Raw genomic sequence first — 16,493 nt, 5'->3', positions numbered from 1 at the left:
TCATAGATGTAATGATATTACGCCTCTAGAAAGTGGTGGGAAAATTTGCTAAGGGATTTGGCAATGGACCTGGCGGCCAGAATTTCCCTCTCCGCGATGTGTACAGGAAGTTGAGGAACATGTGTTAAGAAGAAACGTTCTTTGACAAAACGTTTCTTTGATTTTTCGCAATAATTTAAAAACGAATTTTCGTAATTTTTTGGCCCAAAATAACTAATCTATTAATTAATTTACTAACGCCAAAAAATGTTTTCTTTTCCTTTAAAGTTTAAAGAAATTTTTTAAACGATATTCATTTTATGAACTCTTGATAATGTGACCTTCGAACTTTGACACCGGCTTCAAGCTTTGGTGACAGATATTTTGCACATACACAGCTGTTTCCCTTCTTTACAATACATATTCTTTGATTCTAACCTCCATAGTACCATACACTAGGATTAAACCAAGGAGGTTAGAATAGAAGGAAGGAAGGTTCAACTCAAACGGTGAAGCTTGGAGGCCATGTTCCTGTTATCGCTGTGACTTGTGCAAGGAAGTCTGTAATTGCAATATTTTTTTTTTCTTTTTGAAGCATGTCAGCTTGTGTTGTATATGGATGCACAAATAGATTTTCGAAAAAGATTCCCAGAATTACTTTTCACGTTTTCTTTTTTTTAAGTAATTTGATAACTATAGTAAAAAATATGACGTCATGTTGTTTTCTTTCCAGATGTTAAAAAAAGGACTTAATAATAATCAAAATATGTTAAATGCATTTTAATGTTTCTGTTTATAGCTGGCATCTTTGTTCCGTAACATACAATGATGTATGCTAGGATTTAAACTGCATAATTTGAACGTTTTAGGTAATTCATTTGATAATTTTCATGAAAAGCAAGACACCAATTGTTACTATTTTTATGAATTGTAAAGGTGTTAAATAAAGTAATGCTTTTTTTTATGCATTAATTATTTTTCATTTTTATGTTTTTTGAACTGTTAAGAATATAATTTGTGCATTTGATCAAGATAAACTAACTTTTCTGTTGTTAAAATATTTTTGCATAAATTTACAAATTTGTGGGCAGTATAGCGATAAAAGTAAGTAAATTATTTACACAACTAAACATGTAGAAAGATGTGTCCAAAAATATAGGTATATTTCTGTAATTCAGCTTAATTCAAGGCAATTTGAGATTCATAAATATGAAACGCACATAAACTGAAATCACTGAATTCAGATAAATCTGTTTTATTTTATTATTATTTATATTCTTGGGGTTATAAGGTTGTTGGCTGTGAAAAGAATCTATTTAAAACTTTCATTTAAAAAAAAATGCAACCTAAGACTATTTTTTTAGATAATTATCTGCTATTAATTTCAGGTTAAATATATTTTAAATGATTCTTTAATAAATTACAATATTGCGAATAAATCAGGAATATCACTTCTTAAAGGAAAAACTGGAAAGTACACCCAACAGGTTGCTAATAAAACCTAAACAAATTCCTAAAATATGCAGAAACATTATTTTTAAAGGCTTTAATGTTATGCACATGCATTTAGATTTCGAACTATTTCTTAATGATTTTCTGTACATAATAAATTACGGATATCATCTTTGTAACTTTAAAACAAAAAACTAACAATAGCGAAGTATTTCATTATAAATTTTACATATTTTTAGTGGAAAATACATGCAGGGAGCAGCTTAAAAACATGTACGTTTCACTGTCGTAATGCAACGTTTTGAAGTTACAAACATGGACGCCGCTTGTTCCGTGGAGTTTCATTCCCCGATAGTGGAGGAAACTGCGAACTCTCCCTCCTTCTATTCTAACCTCCTTGGATTAAACCCATTTTGTTTTCTACAAGAATAAGTATTTTCTTTAGTTCAACATGCGCTGCACATGCAATTCTTGAGGTTACTGGAAACCAAAAGTTGCTGGAAACTTTCTATGCCAGCTGCCCGAATGACGCTCACGTGATACACAATTTGTGAAGAAAGTGATCACTTTCAACGTAGACGCAAAACTCGCCTTTTTTGATGGGATCGCTGTATGAAATTCCCAGACTTTTCCAGATTTTGACTAAAATATTTAAATTCCCTGAATTTTTTGGTCAATATTCGAATTCCCTGACCTTTCCCAGTTTTCCAGGTAGCGTGGCAACCCTGGTTTTAACATGCTACAGAAATCATTTTGAGAAAAAATAATAAAAAAGAAAAATACTGCCACTTGAAAAACATTTTGCTAAGTAACACAATATAGACAGGGCTGATTTTTACAGACAACATGTTAACTTATTTTTAAAAGCCTCAATCTTTTCATTACAAGTTTACAAAGTTACTCAATATTTTAATGATAAAACTGAAAATGCAATGAATCCTGTACAGGTAACTACTGTGTATATGCATCGAATAGCAACTTATCTCAAAGATAATTCATCCATTTAATGAAACTTTAGCCCGCCAACTACTGACACATGTTTGCAGTTTCAAGTGGAAAGTTTCACATTTTCAGAACAGGCAGCTAGCTTTCTTTGTAAGCGATGCTATGTTTTTACAAGTGTTGATCTCAGGAAATGGAATTTTTTGCCACACCCAATATATCTAAGAAGCATATACAGTACAAACCACAAACTTTTTTTGGCATACTTTACACATGTGCGTAATGCATTTACGCATACAAGTTTAATGTATAATGGATGGTATAAGCTAGGCTAAAAATTAGCTTTACTGACTCTAAGGCATTTCAGTTTAGCTTTACTGACTCTAAGGCATTTCAGTTAATGTTGCAGATTGCGCTGTTCCTTATTCTTCTAATTGGACCTGGCTTATTATTTTTTGCAGACTGTTAGAGCAATTTTATAAAAATTAAGCTTGAACTTTCGATTATGTCAAAAAGAGTTTCCAATTCTGGAGCTGTCAAAGGATCTATACAGCAAAAGCATAACTGCATTACATTCCTTCTATGTAATCACCAGAACAACTTATAACCTTTTGCCAAATGTCGGGAAGCCATTGTAGGCCAGTGGCAAGGTGTTGATTGTTGATGTGAGCGACCGAGCGCCCTACTGCATGGAGTACAGATGATATGTAATAAAATCGGTGACCTTGGAGGGGTTTCTTAAGCTTTAGAAACAGATCGAAGTCACAAAGACTCATGTCGGGTGAGTAGGGAGGGTGTTCCAGGATTTTCCACTGCCACCATCGCAAAAGGAGAGTGACATTGTTTGCGACATGGCAACAAGCGTTGTCATGCAATAGGGAGATTGTTGTGCAATAAACGTGGACGTTCGTGCAGCATAGCCGGATGCAGATGGTGCTGTAGAAATCGGCAATAGTAATCTGTGTTGACAGTTTGTCCTTCAGGTACAGCATGTGTAAGAATCGCACAGTCCCAGTCGTATGCCACAATCAGCATAACCTTCACCCGACTGAGTTTGTGTCGAAATTTCTGCGGATGTGGCAAACCTTGGTGACGCCATTCATTCGATTGACACTTTAATTCAGGCTCATAGGCTTGTGACCATGTCTCATCAATGCCGACAATATGCTGCAGAAATGCGTCTCCTTCATTGTGGTATCTCTCTAAGTGGGTGCCAGCCAGTGTATGCTGGTGCTATTTCTGTACTTCAGTTAGTCGATGTGGAACCCAGCGGGAAGCAATTTTTCTATGTTGAGAGATTTCTTCATTATGTGCCACACTGTTTGATGACTCAGACCAACCTCTAAGGACAATTCTCGGACAGTCCATCGGTGGTCTATGGTAAGGAGACTGCTCAGGATGTCAATCTGCTTTGAGGAATGGAGAGCCGACCTGTACGTTGCAAATCTGCAGTCTCATTCCAACCCAAAAGAAATGCTTGACCCCATTGTGCTACTGTGATAAAGCATTTGTGCCACAGGCTTCCTCTAATCCTTGGTAGCATTCTGTTGCATTTTTGCCTCGGGCAACCTCGATTTTAAGCCTTGACCACTGACCAACTTTTGAAAACAAAGTTTAGAGCGATGGAAACGAAACTCCTCACTTTAAGGCCACATAACAACTACCCTTCTAACCAGATCGACTGTTTTTTGCACTCTACACATTGACAACAGCGCAACCTCACCGCTTCCATACCCTATTTGCGCATGCCCACCCTTCTGTGAGTTTCAAGGTTAAGTTGCCACTATTTAATTTACAACCCCTGTATATTCACATTTACTTTTTCCTGTGTTCTAAATAAAGGCATATTCAAGGCAGCTGTGGCATCCAATTCTTAGAAAACCTAGATACACAGATCTCAGGAGTTCATCTTGTGTCATGAATATGATTATTCATTATTAAAAATGCATATTTTAGAGGGAAAGATCTGAAACATGACTTTTATGCTATGCAATTTATGGCATAAAATTATTAATGCATAGTAAAGATGAAGAATAAAAAAATTAATGATAATAATTACACTTAATATAATTTTTCTAAAAATTATTCACTTCTCTTGGTACATGTTACAAGGCTAATCAATTTTTTGTGATTCAAAGTTATATTTTTAAGAGAAAGCCATTTCTTTATGAGTAATGATCATAGCAAAATTAACTTTGGACCCTTGAAGCTTCTTATAGTACAATTTGACTGTATATACACGAGTCAAACTACACTATAAGGAGTATCAGACCTTGAATTTTCCCATGCATGGCAGCGATACTAGGCAGCACTACTGTGCATAATGGAATGAGACAGCTTTAAGCACATGCTTCAATTTTTGATTCTAGTGAGTCCGTCATTGCCTACTGGCCATTGAGTGAACTACTTTTGTAGTTCATCAGTGTTCTTCAGAGACATTGCATCAAATTTTGTCAAAAACTTGCTGATTCGCAAAGTGAAAGAAAAACATTCAGCAGATTTTTTAAGACGATGCTATGAGAGTAACACAAATTAAAGAGTGGTTCAACTGCTTAAAAAATAGCCAGACATCAGTGGAGAGTGATCAGCGTTCGTGAGGCCAAAAATGGCTAGAAATGTGGCTGTTGTTGAGAGGGTAAAAAAAAACTAATGAGAGATCATCCTTTGATTGCACAAAAAAGATTGCCAGGATGAGATCAATTAAGATCTGCACACACAATTTAGCACGCTAATTTGAACATGCACAGAATGGCTGCAAAATTTAAGACCCAGATTTTTGTCGGCAAAACAAAGAGAACTAACTCCATTTTAAGGTTGCACAAAGCCTGCTTGGCATTACTGACTGTGACCCTGAGTTTTATAAAAACTGTGATAATTGAAGATGAGTCATGGGTGTGCAGGTATGACATAGAAACAAAAGCTCAGTCGTTGCAATGGAAGCTTCATGGATGCCCAAAGGCAAAAAAAGCACAACAGTGAGAAGCAAAGTCAAGGTGATGGCTAATCATGTTCCTTGATATCTGAGGAATTGTGCATTACTAATGTGCATCATAAGGACAAACAGTGACAAAAGAATACTATCAAGAAGTTCTCCAACAACTCTGTGATGCAGTTTGGTGCTAAAGTACAGAGCACTATGTGGTGAAAAATGAAGTTGCATCATGATAATGCTCCAACTCATTCATCCCACCTGGATACAGCCTTTCTCTGCAAAACATTGAACTCCAGTTGTTTGCCAAACTCCTTACTCTCCAGACATGGCTCCCTGAGACTTCTGGTTGTTACAGAATTTAAGATGACATGAAAAGGATTCTGTTTTCACAGAAGAGAAAAGATAATGCTGAACGCGACAGTGGAGCTGAACACAATTCCAAAAGAAAACTTTCAGAAGTATTTTCGGCAGCCGAAGGAATGGTAGTCTAAGTGTGTGGAAGCGTAAGGGGCAACTTTGAAGGGGATTAAAGTCCCAATCCTCTTATGTAAGTAATATATTTTTTCCAGTCAAAGCTCAGATGCTTTTTACACAGACTTTGTACGCATATATATAAATGGGGTTAGTCTATATTTTTGGGTGCCCCTTAAATTATTGCCATGTTGTATCATTCATGGTAACTGAATAGTTGAATGTTATGGAATCCCTATTATGACGTGATTTTTTGCGTGACTGCAGTGAATTTGACTGATGGGAAAATATTTATAAGGGCTTATTTATGTGCTGGATGTTGGTTAGGAAGTACATTGCTTATTTTGTGCTTTATACAGTAAAATGGCTGTATGTGAGAAAATTAATTTGAAGTTCCTTATGACTTGGAACGAAAGGGAAGAAAAGCAGTATTTGACTGGTGTGTAAATGAAAGTTTATTTAGTAGCCTTTATAAGCTTTAAGTAGTAAATGCGTATGGTCGAACATAAAGATCGTTCCGATGGCCTTTGAATACATTTGTCGCAAGAAAGGTCAAATGCTCTCCATATAAAGCATTCCATTAGAAAGAGAACATGATTTGAGGAAAGTTTTTAGATGCTGTTAAGGAATTTTGTGTGCCACAGACTGAAGACACAAAAATTTCTAAATTAGGCAAGTGGATATTTCCTTTGTGTAGTACGTAGATGGCATAAGATTATTTCCTTTTTTATCCTTCATTGTGTGATGATCTTCATTGTTTGATTTAAAATGCAGTTTATTAAGATTGTATATTTTTTGTTTGGCTCTAGTGTCGAATTGGGTGCTCTTTCGATTTTTAAGTGACAATAGATCGAAACGTACATGAACAAAGTCAAGGGAGCATGCAATGCCGACTTTGTGCAATTCTCTGATGTCTTTTTAAGTGAAAATAGATTGATGTGTAGATAGACAATGAGTTTATGTAATTCTTTGACTTGTTATTTTGGTTTTGTGGAGCAGCCTTTTGCCTTGCTGTCCAACTGCCAAAAATCAGCAATTTTCACCAAGGAGCACCCTAAAATATATTTTTAACGTAATTGGTTCATCTGCTAATTCTGGACACAGAAAAGCAAGGATTTTTTATGGAAGAGAGATTTCAATTGATTTCAAAGTACATTGCGACAAAGTAGCATTGAGGTTGATTGAATCCCTTTATATTCTTTATTCCTTAAATTTCACTGATTTTTTGAATTAGGGTATTATTTATTTGAAGTATTTTAGTTTTAAGATTTATTATTTTTTTACATTTATAGGATTTTATGAAATTTATTACTTATGAATTTCAATTTTTGGTCTTTGTGGAAAACTGGTTCTAAACTTCTTACTTTCTGACTTAACTGAAAATTTTTCAGCAACTTAATGTGTGAAAATACTAGGCATGATTATATTATGTTTTCTTCAAATTGTTCTGTAATTATATATACATATTTATCATCACTATATATGCATACATACAAACTTTAAATAGGGGGAATAGTAGCAGTGAAACAATCTAGTAAGAACAAACCGGAAAACTATACATAGACTATTCTACTCGTCATTAACCGACCCAGCTTCGGGTCCCGGTCATGCAATGCAGCACTTCTTACCGGCGTTAATAAATGGTGACATGAGTAAGCAACTACCGAGGCTTTGCCAAAACATGCGATTGCTATAAAAGTGACTACTTAATGATCCCCATATTAATGCATTCTTTAGCTCTGATAAATAAATAAAAATTTTTTACTTAATTTTCAGTGGTCATCTTAATAAATATGATATATGAGGTGCGACCCAAAGAAAAAACAAGTTTAAGTGTGTAGCTTCAAAAAAAGAGTGGAGTTTTGGTGGAGACAACAGTTTTGGTGACGTCATCCCACTCACCTCCTCTATCCATGGGGCCAGTTTTGACTTAACGGATCGCACCAGTTGGGAGTACTGCCTCATTGAGTGAACATGTGCAACTGCATTCTGCCGGAAAAAATGTCTAATGTATAAACTGAACAGCGAATCAACAAGTTTTTTATGAAACTTAAGAAATCAGCCATGGAAGCATTTCAAAGGTTAACTGAGGTTTATGGAGATGAAACTTTGTCTCGTGCATGTGTATGTGCATGTGGTTTTCAGGGGGAAGGGACAAAACACGCATGCCAAAATAAAAATTCAAGGCAATGTTAAATGACCGAGCGTGTTCCCAGAGGTCAGACTGTTAATCAACACTACTACACTGAAGTACTGACTTCATAAAAAAATTAAGGAAAAAAGGCCACAGTTGTAGAGTGATAGATGGCTGTTGCACCAGGACAATGCACCCATACAGCCGTATCTGTCAAGCAGTTTCTGACCAGCAAAAACACTGCTGTGATTGGGCATCCTCCTTATTCAACTGATTTGGCTCCATGCACCTTTTTTTTTTTTATATATCTTAAAAGTTAAATCTTGCTTAAAGGGAAGCCATTTCACCTCAGTTGAAGAGGCAAAAAGAGAGAATCTTCTGAAGGGTCTTTCAAAAACCTTGTTCCAGAACTGTTACCAGCAACGGCAGCACTGAATGCAGAAGTGTGTGAATGCTGAAGGGGACTACTTTGAAGGTGATACTACCACAGAGAAACTAATTCTGTAAGTACAATGATTTATAGGACCAGTCTCCTTTTTTGTGCGTGTCGTACCTTATATTTTAATAAGAATGGGACCAGAGGCACAGGAATCAATTTGTTTTCAAAATGTGCTATAAAAACAAGATCAAGAATACTTATGTTTACCCAACAAAGTGAAGGGAATATGTTTTGCCTTAGAAATACAACAGCATATTTTTTCAACTGCTTGCAACTATATGATGAATTGGTATCTATAATTAAATGTTAACAATTTTCCGAACTACAGTGACAAACATTAAACAAATAGCATGCATGGATTTGATGAAAAGAAAAGCTCTTAATTCAAAATTACCAAAGAAACAAAGAATTAAAGATTAAAAAAAAAATTCAATGAGTTAACTTGGTTTACATATTAATTAAATAAAAATTGCCTTACCATTCCTTTTTGGAGCTTTTCTCAATGTCATCCCACACTACAAATAAAAATTATAACAATTAATTAGGAAAACTTTTATGCACACATACATACATTTATTATAGACAAAATGCAAAGTTTTAAATTTGACACAAAAATGTTAACTACACTAATCCTACAAATTAGGAATTAATTTTTTCTCAACAGTGCTGCACAAAATTTATACAACTTCAAGAAAGCATCATAATACATTTCAGAACAAAGTAAATGAAATAAAACCAACTCTGTAAGAGATAACAACATACAGCAGATGAAGCCTCTCATGAGTTTTACCTTTCTGCATAATTAACATTATACTCATGACAATCTTAACCCACTCAGGACCAGTGTCACATATACGAGGCGCAACGATTCCACATCTACCAGCCCAGCTTCGCGCATACGTGACACTAAAATTGAATGATTTATTTGAATTTTTTTGAAAGCCAGTAAATGGAGCTAAGTGGTAACCGTTTTCACATAGGTTGATTCATACGGCATTGACCTTCATGTACTGGCATTAGTTTGTTTTGTGCTTCTAGTTTTGAGTTAGGATTTTCTTTCTTTCTTTTTTTGTTTTTCTATTTACTTTGGAACTTAACATAAGCTTTCTTGGTTAATTAAAAAGTAACATTACAACATTATTACAAACGGGGAAAGACCATCAGCTTTCTCGACGTGTATGCGTCTTGCTCACATTTCTCAGGAAAGAGCCAGCGTTTTTGTTTTTCTTACTCGATTTAATAGGTCATTATATATGACACAGGCATTATATTTTGGTATATAATGTATTTACATATAATGTATATATTGATGTGATCAGTAACAGATATCCCGCCAGTGGAGGTCTTTCCTTGGATCACTTTCCCGTCATCGTGGACGCTGTTTTTGATTTAGAAAAACAGGAAGTTTTTGAATATAAACCTGCTGTCACAGAGGGTTTGAGGCTGAAATATTTCGAAGTGTCTTTTGAAAAAATTTTGGGGCACGTGCTGGGGTTATATTCAGTTTCATTCTGTTAGCCATGGCTAAGAGACTTTACTTAAAAACTTAAAAAATATGTGAAAAATCACCTGACACTCCACCTTTCTGTCTAACTGGAAGACAGGTTCCAAAAATTTACATTGACGGAAAAGGTAATAAAAGCAGAAGATGCGTTGTGTGCACTAAAATCAAGGAAAAGTGAAAGCAAACAACATATTTTGAGTGCAAAATATGCAATGTAGGACTGCGTGTCAATCCCTGTTTTGAATTATTTCACACACAGCAGAATTTTTAAATTGGAATTTAATTAACTACATGTAATTCTTGTCTAGTTTTTTTTTTTTTTTTTTTTAATTTCATTTCGTATTTGTAATTTTTTTTCATGTTCAGTACTTATTTCTGTGTATAGTTATGATTTTAGTACTTTTCCTGTTTACTTTTCTTCTATTATTAGTGTGATATTCTTTATATTAATACACATTAAAAACAAGTACATTAAATAAGCAACTTCAAAAATTGAAGTCCTAATAATAAAATGCTGATTTTATAAGTTTTTTTGTTTGTTTGTTTTTGTAAAATTATGCTTAACTGCTGAAAATGCGCGAGCTGGTGGCGACAATCCATTTTAGCGGGTCCGGTCCTGTGACTGAGCTCCGTTCTCCCGGCGCTCGTCCTTAAGGGGTTTAAAGATACTGGCTCCAGGACAACTTAGAAAAGGAATGCTTAAGCAGGATAGACTAAGGAAAAATAATATATACTTATGCCTGGCTATTATGGCAAGCTTAAATGTTTGGCCCTTTGCAGGTTTCTAATTGAATTGGTACAATTTTCTACAACCATTGTCAGCCACATACAATATTCCCTTTATTGGACTGTTTTCTAACTCATTTTGTCCAAAAAAAATTACATATCAGTAGTTTAAATGACAGTTAAATTTCTTAATATTAAACAGTAAACTATGGGGTACTTTACTGTGAGAAGAGAATTTCATACTTGCCAACCTATGACACTAAGAAATCATATCTTTTTAAGAAATCAGGAGAATTTTTCAATAATAAAAAAGGTATTTTAAATAATAAAAATATTTAGGAAGAAAATATATTTTTAATAATGTATTAACTTTAAATAGTAACTTATTAACGCCTGAAAATAAAAAAAAAAGTTTAAAAACTTTTTTTAGTTTTTAACTTTAAACAGTTTTTGTCCTTGCATCTGAGTATTTCTTAGCGATTTTTAATGCCGGGAAACACTTTTCTAAAAAAGCCGCAGCATTCAGAGGCAGGTTGTGCTCCAGTAAAAAGGCAGAGAACAGACATTCTGCATTAATCTTTTTGTTTCTTAGCTTCCACAGAAAAGTTTAATTTTTTTTCCAGCACAGCTTGCATTGTCCTTGTGTATACGCATGTTTAAGAACATTACTTCCACCGTGCGAAATTGAAAAATCATAATGGCAAACGATGCAGATTGCAATGTTATATTTCTTTGGCAAAATAACAGGAAAGTCAACTGTGTACGATTTTTGAAAAGGACATGAGCATTTCACATTTTTCACAGACATAACTAATGTAAAAGATCATAGTTTCTTAAACTGTTTCAGAGAAGCACAAGAAATTTACGCTACTCACTGACAAGACAAACGAAATAAACAACCTTGCTTTTGCTTTGTTTCATTGGCTAAAATATGCCAGACAACCTGCAACAGCACTTGATTCTCATTGGAAAACTAGGACACGACATTTTTGAACACGTGCTTCAGACTCTCATACATAACGCAGAAATGAAACTACTTCAATCTTTTTTATATGCATGTAGAAAAAAACAAGGGCTTTCAGATGCCAAAAATCACATTTTTGTGGGCAAATAATGAAGTATTAACCCAAGCTACGTAAAAATCATGAGAAATTTTAAGAATAAAGGTCCATCTACACATAGCGATTTCCTCAGCCGACTTAGCTCATCCACACAGAACAATTTTCTTGTTAGTACAGGAATTCACTCATTCACTCAGCCAATAACTGTGAAAGGAAGTGTTCCCGCTCTCTACAGTGCCACTCTGTCTACAATTTGTAAACAAAGCTTACGGTGTTGTTAAAATAGTCAAAATAATGGATGACTATTTTACTTTAAATTGCTACTACAGCTACAATTTTGAACTCGGCTACTACTGCAGAAAGGGAAAAAAAAAGAAAATGCATTTGGACCAGAAATTGGGTCAAACGACGAGAAATTCATGGTGAACATAAAATTGGTGGTGAAATCCATGATGATTCCAGCTCCGGGAGTTGCATATTGAAGACATGGTGGAATTCGTTAAATATTTACGAACAATGCAATGTGATTTATATACTTTGCAGCAAAATTTTTAAAAATTATGCTCCAACGAAATACAACCATGTTTATTATTCCAAATGAGGAGAAAAAGTACATGATCACTCAAAGCAATCTTATTGGCTAGAGACTTTGATTTTATCGTATGCTAGTGAATAGTGAACACCAGTTCTCAAATTGTGGCAGAGAACATGACCGATTTTTCATGCATGCGCAGATCCTTAAACTTGTTGCTCTACGAGAAATTAGGCCGAGAAAATCACTTCGTGTAGACGAGCCTTTATAAATCAGCTGCTTTATATACTCCAACATCAGCCGTGCATGTGCAGTGGTTTTGTTCCTGGGAAAACCCATTGTTATACATGGAGGGTACTCATAATGTAATGGCTCTTCAGTGTATATACATATATATAACTATTTTATGACAATAAAACCATATCTTTGCTGTTTATAAAAACTCAAATTCACAAACTTTATTCTTTAGTCCCAAAGTATCCTATTAATTCCTATAAATGACCGTGAACTACTTAATGAAAATTTACACATGATCTGGAATTTTCAAAACTTTTTAAATCTCTCCATTATCAGACTTTGCATGAAAAGACATTTATTATAGGCTAAAAGAGAAATACAGAGAGCATCAGTCATACTATCTAGCATATGACTTAAGCGATGAAGTGCAATCTTGGTAACACTGAATAACTTGCTAAATCTGGACATATCACCAGAGGAAGCATTTTGTGATTGGTTGAGTGCAGTTAAAAATGGCCAAACAAAAAGGTTTCAGTGCGAAAAAGAAGGATATATTGCTAAAATAAGATGATGATCATGCTTTGTACAGACTAAGAGGAGCTACAATTAAACTCCAAAATTTCCAAAACAGCATTATACAAATTACGTAAAGAATTTATATTGAAGAATAACTAAAAAATGTGCAGCTGTTTCAAGGAAGAACAAAAGAAATCGGAAATCAAAAGATATTGAAACTGCTCTTCTAGAATGATGCCAAACTTACAAACTTGAAAAGTGACACCCCTATTTGTGAGCTGTTTCAACTACATATGCTAAAATTCACTAAATTGCTAGATATTTTTGTTTCAGTTGAGGAAACAATTAAGTTCTTGAGAGGAGGGGAAGAGTTAAAAAAATTTTGCAAAAAAACTTTCCCGAACTGAAATACACTAATTCTGCCATTATGTTTTGTGCATGCGTAGCTGGATAACAAGCAGTAACAAACAATGACAGCATTGAAATTCTGGATTTATTGCAAGAAAACTTCTCTATCCTTTAGCCCCCCTTTTTTTTTTCTTTAGCATGCCTTCTATTTTTAATGAAAAAAAAAAAAAAAAAAAAACTCTACAGATGCTATTTTTTTAAGAATCTACCCCTATTTCTCACTAAAGCAAACAAGCTGGCTCACTCCACTAAATGTAAATACTCGCTAAAAAGGACACTTGGTACTGCATTTAAATTTGAACTCATATCTGAAAAACTGTAGATAAACAAATTCTTTATGCAAGTTAAACCACATAAAGTCATGAATTTTTAAAGACAGCAAAACATGTACCCAGATGCAGACTTATCAATGATGAAATGTTTACACATTATGCATTCTATGAAAAAAAGGGGGCACTACTGCACATAAACAAAATTACGAATTATTTCAATAATAAATTCACTCACATCAAAACATGCCCTTGTATATTTTTGCTATAAGTATATTTGCATATGCATGTAAGAAAATTGCCATTAAAACTGCTGGTTTCTGAATTTTTCCATCATTCAAAAAGAAATGTACATTACAGGCATTTGCTTACTGGAATTCTGTTGAATATTATTATTTTTTATATTACTCACAGTTACTGTACTAAATGCTTTTTTATATTACTATTCTTAATTATTACTCTTTATTTTATAATATTGCATAGTTTGTCATTTCATGACCAATTTTTCAGGTATTTTCTAGTTTGGGATCCACAAAAAGCTCTCCTTTGTGAATTCAGCATTGCTAATAGCTTATTCTCACTCCTCCAATACCTAATCAGATTTATTTCAACTCTAAACTGTCCTGTTGTGGATTTGATCTCATTAATTCTAGCATCTTATAACACTTGTAATTTAAAAAATTGCTGTATAACTACTAGTGCCTTCACATGTCTTTGCTAAAAAAGTTAAAATGTGCCGACTCCCATGAACACAAGTTTTAAACTTGCCCAAAGTTCTCAATTGCAAAAATCAGACATAGACGCTAAGGTAACAGTATAACATGTATGTAACCAATAAACCCTACTTTAACTAAAGCTTAAAAACAGACCCCAGGGAGAAAGAAAATAACATAAATTGCACCACTGAAATTGCTTTGTTTCTGAAAGAAAGAAAACTATTTATTTGCCCAGGCTGCTCTATGCTTTGTTCACACCTATTGAGCAGGGTATACAACATAACTAATCAATGAATCTAAATTTATGTATGTGTAAACTTGTCTTCAACTTACTTGCATCACCATGGTTCGGCAGATTATAACCGCTTACAGCAAAGCCGAAAAGCTAGCATATTTAGACGAAATCCTTACACACGTTTCTCTAATGTAGTGATGTAATGTAGTCTTGCCTAGTGGTGAAGTTTAGCAAAAGCTGCTTGCGACCATTATGCCTGAACACACCTTACAGACCATAATTGTCAAGCTCATTCAGGTTGTCTGGAGGTATCTTGAATAAGATGATACTATTCCACTGGCTTGGATAGATCTCAATCTAGCTGAACATAAATGGAATGTCTCAGGCTGCCAAGTTACTGCATGCCTTATATCCCAGCCCAGATGTGCTCTTAGATGTTAGAATCTTACAAAATTTAATTCACAGTCTAATTAACCCTAAGGAAATATGTCACAATACCTACATGTTAGTTTGTTGGTTTGGTTTATGTGACTACAGCAAAGCTTTGAGGTCTACCTGCCTAAGGGAAGGGATGACTTCGTGGAAGACGTTCTAAGGGAAACTGGCTAATATACACATTACACATAAGGAAAACCAGAAAAACGCCCATGCAACCAGCCCGTTTACAGGATTCAAATCTCGGACCGAACTACCAGTGTTCAGCGACTTTAGCACTTGGCCACTGGTGGGCTATATATGTTTTCTATTCCTAATGAAAACATACGATTTGTAGATTTTATTAATTATGAAAAAATTTCAAAACTCTGTGGCATTTAAACAGCATACTATGAATATATTTAAACTGATAAAAAATACCGTCTATTTTCCCTCAAGCATCACAAAGAACTTAGAACAAATATAGCAACAGCACTGCCCTGATGCATGGTAACACTTGCCAGTTGTCAGGATATCTTTCAGTTTTATTAACATTGAAACCTCATTCCTAATTTAATTCACATAAATCAGCCAGCATCTCACTCATTGGTGTTAGGAAGATAATACCAGTGTCATGTATATAAAGTGCTTTTTGGGGGGGAGTTTAAATTTCAGTTTTCAGTTCCAGTGAAGTGAATTTATTTTTATTGCAAACTAAAGATAAATGAGATGAACTGACCAAAGCTTTACAAAAGGACACATTTTCTGTTTTTAAAGATGCCAAGGTCAATCTTAGAATACTAAGAACACGTAAAGAATTTAAAATCAGTTTTTAGAAACATTTTAAGGAAATTAATGCAGTATGTACCATGCAATATCCAAGTTGTTCTTGAGGCATTATTAACTTTTTTAGTTCATTGATAAATACCGTAAGATTATTTTGCTTTATCTGACGGTCAAATGTTATTGATAATTTGCTGATCTTCAAGAAACAACAATTGCAGAAGCTTAACAGCATTCACATACACAGATAACTAATGCTTTACCACCCAGTGGTCTCAAAACTAGTGGCCTGCATGTGACCCTTGAATCAATTTTGCGCATCCATGAATCTCTCTCAATAATGCCTTGGTTGCATATACAGTGATGCAAAGATTTTACAATTTTAGTTATTTGAAGTCTAAGTTTATATTATTTGCATTTCCATCAAAAAAACAAACATGTACAATACACCTGGAAATCTATAAATGGAATTATCTTATTGATTTCCAATGCGACTGATATAAACCTTACTCAAGGATTTGAAAATATAGATTTTATTAACTTATATTTGTCAAAAAATAAATAAGCTCTGTTACAAACTTTTGCACTAAAAAAATTCACTTTGTTTGGGAATACATTTATATGCGAATAGTTCTTTTCACAAATCAGAATTATAAGAACAAAGCCCGATGAGCATCTACAATTCGTGGTGAAGAAAATTTCTCTCAAAGGCTAAAAATTTTATCAAAATCATCAAGTATCAT

At 34.3% G+C, this 16,493-nt stretch overlaps 1 protein-coding gene across 1 annotated transcript in view; it reads right to left on the bottom strand.

The window, feature by feature from the left end:
- LOC118200678 (uncharacterized) overlaps positions 1 to 16,493 on the bottom strand; it is a 62,092-nt gene that overhangs the window by 22,373 nt on the left and 23,226 nt on the right. Inside the window, exon 3 of the mRNA XM_035372637.2 lies at positions 8,828 to 8,864. Within this exon, the coding sequence (XP_035228528.2) occupies positions 8,828 to 8,864 (37 nt within the window). The remainder of the gene's footprint in view (positions 1 to 8,827; positions 8,865 to 16,493) is intronic.

Source organism: Stegodyphus dumicola, chromosome X2, assembly GCF_044657685.1.
Source record: "Stegodyphus dumicola isolate Sdum_Otavi_A_Nest chromosome X2, ASM4465768v1".
Classification (NCBI taxonomy): Eukaryota; Metazoa; Arthropoda; class Arachnida; order Araneae; family Eresidae; genus Stegodyphus; species Stegodyphus dumicola.
Note: the sequence above shows the minus strand (reverse complement) of the source record. Positions and strands in the feature narration are given on the sequence as shown.